Here is a 6,797-nt window from a genome sequence, read left to right as displayed (position 1 = left end):
TTTCATCTCAGTGATAAGCAGATTGACATGCTCAGAGAGTAGAGCTGCCTTCTCAATGTTCTGAATCATGAAGTGCATTTGAAACCTAAATAAGACCTCAATCTTCTTCTTCTCTGCCAGCTTCTGCTAATCAATTAGAGAACAGAAGTGTTATTAAAAATCATTATCTCTTAATAAAAAACTTATCAGTTTTGACTTCTTTGTCTTCTACTTTAATATCTTCTTAATCTTCTTCTATCACTGCTTATTTATAGTAACACTCTTCTTCTTCCTCTCTCTCTTCATTTTAGTCTCAAATTATTCTCAGAACTTCTTCTGATCTCACTACTACTATATAAGACTCTTCACTATCTTCTTTTTCAATCTCTCACAGATGATGTCATCTGTATTATTTCTATACTTAGTTCAGTCTAAATCTATCAGAAGTGTTACTTAAAATCATTATTATTCTACTCTCTTACAGAGTCTCTTCAAGGCATTATAATATATCTTACAATCTGTCTCTCTGTGCTTAAACACCTTCTTCTCCTCTCTCTTCAATCTGTGACAGTGCTCACGCGTCTTAGTGATCCGCAGAACCGCAGAATATTTGAAGAGAGATGACATGATTGATTTTAATAAGTATTGAAGAGAGAAGTGAAGGCAGGCAATGATATAATAATAATGATAATGATGATGATGATGATAGTGATGATGATAATGATGATAATAATGATGATAATAATGATAATGATGAAAGAAAGAGTGCATCAGAATATATTATTAACTTATCAAATATAAAGAGATAAAGAAACTATTAACAGCTTTCAGAGATGTACAGAAACAGCTACAGTGTTACATAGTAATATTATCTTTATTCAATACATACACTATTGATATTCTTTGTATATATTTATTATATAATCTATATCAGAGATACATGCAGAAAACAGATCTTTATTACTAGAAAGAATGATTACAGTGATTCTCTGTTTTCATATTATAAAGATAAGTTATTCTTATTTCTTTCTTCTCTCTTTTCTCTTCTTCTTCAATTCATCACTAAGTTCAAGCTAGTATGAAAACTATTAAAACACTTATAGAAATTCTCAAATTAAAGAGTATAAATTAATCAAATTTTAAATGCAGATGAATTAAATTAATTCAATAATACTAATTATTTATCTCTCTCTTAATAAAACAATAGTTGCATCTTCTCTCTTCTCTCTCTCAAATGAAACATAGCTCGTGAAAAGCAAGTATCACATCAGATCATAATAATCAACACAGTCTCAGTACACAGAGCTGTATATATGCAGTGCATGCTGAACTGAAAGACTGTGTAAGTTGCAAACTGACAGCAGCATCTCAGAAAGAGTCATGCAGTGTGAGAAAGCTGCAACTCTCAGTTACATGCACAGAGAGTGAATTGTCACAGTAAGTGTATATGCATTGTATGAAAGTAATGCTTTTTAATAACACTCAGTTTCTGATATCATGAAAATAGAGTCTCTCTGTGAGATCTGTTTTTATCAGAAGTCAGAGAATCTTATATTTCTCAAGATTATCTTCACATGTCTTGTTCATGAAATTGATGAGAAGAATCATCAATTTCAGCATTCTGCTTTTAATGTCATTCAAGTAGCAGCAGAGTTCACTCTGGCCACACTTTTTAAGTGTATGTTTTCTAATTATTCACATTTATACAGATATATACTGATTATTTATTAGATAATGTTAAGATAATAACTCATTATAACTGTGTTACTCTCACTGTGAGAAATACATAATTGATAATAAACATTGTAAAGACTCTGAAGAGTGAGTATTTTAAGAGTACTACAGCTCTGTGATCTTGATTTTTTTTATTTTTATTTTTTATTTTTTTGTTTTTATTTTTTATTTTTTTCTTTTTCTTTTCTTTTTTTTTTTAATGTGATTTTTCTTGTGTTTATTTTGTTTTTTGTTTTTTGTTTTTTTTTGTATTTTATGTTTTTTTTATAATTAAAATTATATGAATTATGATCTATGTTCAGAAAAGTAATAATATTTGATAATACTCTCTATTGAATTTTCAACAAATGAGCACTATGTTATGATATTATGTAAGTGAGAAGTGATTTCATAATCTCATTTAATATCATTCTCAATAATGAGATCAGAATGAAAATGTAACTAAGAATTCAAACATATTCTTTATTCAGAACTAGATTTTTATTTGAAAAGTGAATCTGAGACCTTTAATATTTGAAATAACATGATTTGAGATCAATGTGATGAATACAAATCATGATCAGAAGTAATGCTTTTAGGTAATATAATAACTGTAAAGTTTAGTCCTGGTCTCAGACACGGTCACACGGTCAGTCTACACATGTGTATATGTAGAGAAATTGAAGAAGAGCGCAGAACTCACAGAATCAGAAGTCAGAGCAGAGAGAGTGAAGGTGAAAGAAACAGAAGAAGAAGAAGATACAGAACTGAATAAATAACAGCAGAAGTCACTCAGAGCTGAATACTTATAATTCAGTGTGCACACAATCTTCCCCACAGAGGAGAAAGAGAAAGTGATGAGAGAAGCTTGAGAGTGAAAGAGAGTAGTCTCAGTGACATTATCATCTTTGATCAGAATGATCTCTGACACTGAAGCAACTAAGAATTATTATTAGTGTATGAAAATTGCAAAATCAGAGGTAAGAACAGTTACTGAATAAACACTCACTGATCTTAGAGTTGTATATGCAATTACAACACACATGAGACTTCTTAGAAAGAGAGAGAGAGACACAGAGAAATACAGAAAGCAGAATACAGTGTATGAATAGCTCATTCTCATAATGACATCTTAGACAAGATGTATGAGCCTCACATCTGTGAGTGTAAAAGAGAATGACATTCATGTTTCTATTTCTGAAAACATGAATATCTTTCATCTGCATCATGAAGTTAAATGACAGATGTCAGAGAATAGACTGATACAGATCTATCATTTTAAAGGAATTTGTCAGAGTGAATATCTCTGTAATATTGAACTTTACAGTTGTGAAAAGTTTCTTAATATTTGTGAATATCATGACTTCATGCATAGCAAAACTCATAACAATTTTCTCTAAGAACAGAAAAATCAGTGTCAGAAAGAAAAGATAAAAAGAAAAAGACTTATAATCTTAACACTGATGAAATGTAAGAATAAGTGCTCGCAGGCAATTATTCGGGTGTTTGCAGCTTGGCATGATATGTACTGTTAACTACTAGAAGTGTTCATGATAGGAAGATAAATGTAGAAATTAAATATATAATAGTATTCAAGCTGAGTTGTGAATAGTATTCATGAACTCCAGTCTATATAGTTGTGTGTAGTCAAGGGCTGCTAGCTCTATTGATTACACAAGAGATAGAAATAGAGATAAAGAATCTGTGAGAAGTGAGATTTCTTACATATCTCTTTCTCTCTAAGACTTCATCTGTGAAGCCTTTCACTGAGTGACTTCATAGTCAGCTCAGCACTGCAGTGATACTCACTAAAAACTCTTCATATCTATAAAAAACCTCAGTGAGGAAAAATCCCTTGTTACTGTGAAGAGAAAAGAGTCTATCACTCAGTTTCTTATTTCATGAGATTCTTTGTGATCTACAGATTCTTCTCTGACTATCACACAGATTCATCTCACACCTTTCATACAGAAGAATTTCAGTTGACTCTCAATCATTTTCATGAGATTCTTGTGTGATCATCACACAGATTCATCTCACAGATGAATCACTCTCTGTGAGATTACTCTTATTAAAGAGAAATATTCATGAGTTAATCTTTTATTTATTCTCACAAATCATTGCTCTTTGACACTATAGAATTGTGAGGAATTTTCCATTCTTTCATCAACTCTGTAGAATTATAGAATCAAGATGTTCACAGTCTGTAATCACTCTTTGTAGTCATATAGAAAGATTCAGGCCTGTAATTTATAATCACTCTTATTTACTAGAGTGATCTGACTGTTCTATGAAATCATTCACAGTGTAAGCAAACCTCTCTAGAGTAGTATAAATATCTCAGATCTGTTCACAGAACTTCATCTTCTTTTTTCTTTTTCTGTAACAGCTCTCATTCTTATAAACTGTGAGTATCTTCATTCATCTGTGAAGTGTTTTCACTCAGATGATAGAGAGAGAGTGTTTCTGACAGTGTCTGCATATTGATTCAAGAACTTCTCAAGAATAAAAATTTTTTCAATTTCAATCTCTTTATAAACAATGTCTGATCACTGCTGAGCTTTTTATGAGTGTTCTCACAACTTCTCTGATTGCTTTTTACTGGCTGATGAAGCAGGGGCATCACTGCTCACAATCATGTCTTCACTCTTCTCAGCTCTGCCACTGCATCTGATCTTCAGATCAGCGGCCAACCCCCTGTCTTTCTCAGGCCAGTCTCTGGCTTTAAGCAGTGCAGTTCTTCTCTTTGCTGTAAGTCTTCTCATAAGTAATTTCTTACAGATTCTAGCTGACAGTTCTTACAAAGCTTCTGATGTTGTCAGTGTCTTCTGCAGTTCTGCAGGCCTACAATCACCTCTCTTCTGTTCATACAATCTCTGACCAGGCATATGTGAATATGCCTAGATTTTCTATCAATGATTCTCACGCCGCAGCACATTTCCACAATCTCATTGCTAATGAGAGATGAGTCCCCAGGTACCTGCAAAATCCAGGTAATTAAGGCAATGCAAATGTCATGAATTTGTGATGAGAGTTAACTTAAACAGATGAGCTCTCTCTTCACATTCTCATTATTTTCAGACTGAATACTTCAGCATAACTGAGAGAGCAGACACAGCTTTGTAAGAGATATCTGATCACATGCATAGATAGTCAGTCTTCAAGACTCTGCTACAACTGTGCACACTCTGATGTTCAGCTTCTCTGAAGTCTGTGCATTTCTGACAGTCTTTATATTAAATGTAACAATTGTCTGTACTGCAGACATGATACTCTCTGCTTCTTTGAAGAGAGAAATTGATAGTTATAAGAGAATTAAGTGTCACAGATATTGATAATATGAGTGTGAGTTTTCTTTATTTTTTCTTTATTAATCTCTAAATTGTATTCACAGCCCTGTTTATTTTCTTATTTTTTAGCTTTAATGAGAACATGTTTTCTTCTTTTCTTATATATGCTGCAGACTGTTCATTCCAGTAGAAATTCATTATCTTATAGACTAAGATTTATAAATGACAGTGTTAATGTCTTTATTACAATCAGATTCTTAGTGAAGATCACATTATTCTGACTTATCAGAATTTATGATATGAAAGTCATATCTCAGCTTCTACAGATATCTTATCTGCTTAAATAGTTCTTAAGTGAACTTATTCATCTTATCAGAATATTCTTATCACTGAATCTTGAATCAGAGCTTGTAATCTCACTTCTCTGAGTTAATAATCTCTTTGATCTGATATTCTCTTTCACTCTCTAGTGCTTCACAGACAGAGTGATAAGTCACAGAGTTCTCTTCTGAGAATTTCTTATATTCACAGAGTAAAGAGATATGAAAAATATTATATATTTATAACTCAGATGACAGTTTCAATCTGTAGAACTGTAAGCTAACTTTCTTCATAATCTTACAAGACTCTGTCTGTAAGAGATTCAGCTTCTTACTAGATCTCTGTATAATAATGTTTTCTAGACTCAGTCAGACTCTATTATCTTTCTTAAAACTCTTTGCAATATGCTTGAAGTTATAGTATCTCTTCTGATACTCTTGAGTCTTTCTCAAGAATTCACAGACTTTCTCCCAGATCTTCTGAATTCTCTCAGCTTATTCACAGGCATCATCACACTCTATAGTATACTCTTACAGATTCATTAAGATTATCTGTGAATGAGTCTCAGTGAGTATTTTAAGAGGGTTTTATCTGTGCTGACATGCTTTGAGTTGTTATATATGAACTCTGTAAATAATAATCAATGCACTCAGTTATTCTGATTGTAATTAACAAAGCATCACAGATACTGTTTCAATATACTTATCAGATATTCTGTCTGATCATCTGTCTATTGATGAAAAGTCATACTTAGATCTTATAAGATCTTCAGTATAGTTATCAGATCAGATCAGAACTCTTCTATAAAGATTAATTCTCTATCTGAGACAATGTTTACAGACAATTCATGCAATCAGATCACATCACAGATGAAGATATGAGTCAAATTCTTTAACTTCAAGTTCTTATGAGTGAGTATAAAGTGTGTTATCTTGATGAAGTGATTCACTATCATCAGCACACTGTCAAAGCAGGCATTATATATATTCTTGCTTTCAGAGAGACTCACAAGAACATTCATTTCTAGCTGTTTTCAAGGTTTTCATGAAATGAGTAGAGAAGTAAGTTCTTTATATGATCTGAACTATACTATTCACAAACTCTGATAAACAGTATAAGAATTCACTATCTTCTTTACAAGTTCTCACATCTTCAGTCAGAAGTATTTTCTTATAAGCAACTCATGAGTTCTAGTATCTGTAAAATGACCTGTTAGAGAAGAGTTATAATATCTTTTAATAAGTTCTACACATAGAAACTTATTCACAGGCATATAAATCTGACTCTCTCTTTACAAGAGATTATTTAAGTCTCTTCAATTCTTTATTTCTACAGAGTTAATCTCTGCTGTGAGCAGTTTTTAAATATACTGAGTATATTCATTCTTCAGTTGCAGTTCAGACAATCTGAATAGAAGATCTTATAAAGACTTATACTCTGTTTTCTCTTGTATCAGGTCTTCTGTGATGCTTCTCAAAGCCTGTAAATTCTTCA

At 31.9% G+C, this 6,797-nt stretch overlaps 1 protein-coding gene across 1 annotated transcript; it reads left to right on the top strand.

The window, feature by feature from the left end:
• Positions 1-3,982: 3,982 nt before the first annotated feature.
• On the top strand, positions 3,983-4,660 carry BDCG_16404 (uncharacterized protein; the record flags this gene model as incomplete). The annotated part of the gene is made up of 3 exons (XM_045425645.1): positions 3,983-3,999; positions 4,310-4,443; positions 4,515-4,660. 3 exons carry the CDS (start codon positions 3,983-3,985, stop codon positions 4,658-4,660), a joined length of 297 nt encoding a protein of 98 aa, XP_045279701.1.
• Between the last annotated feature and the right edge of the window lie 2,137 nt (positions 4,661-6,797).

Source organism: Blastomyces dermatitidis (assembly GCF_000003525.1).
Source record: "Blastomyces dermatitidis ER-3 genomic scaffold supercont1.2, whole genome shotgun sequence".
In the NCBI taxonomy this organism is placed as follows: domain Eukaryota; kingdom Fungi; phylum Ascomycota; class Eurotiomycetes; order Onygenales; family Ajellomycetaceae; genus Blastomyces; species Blastomyces dermatitidis.
This window is presented reverse-complemented; position numbering and strand designations above follow the sequence as displayed.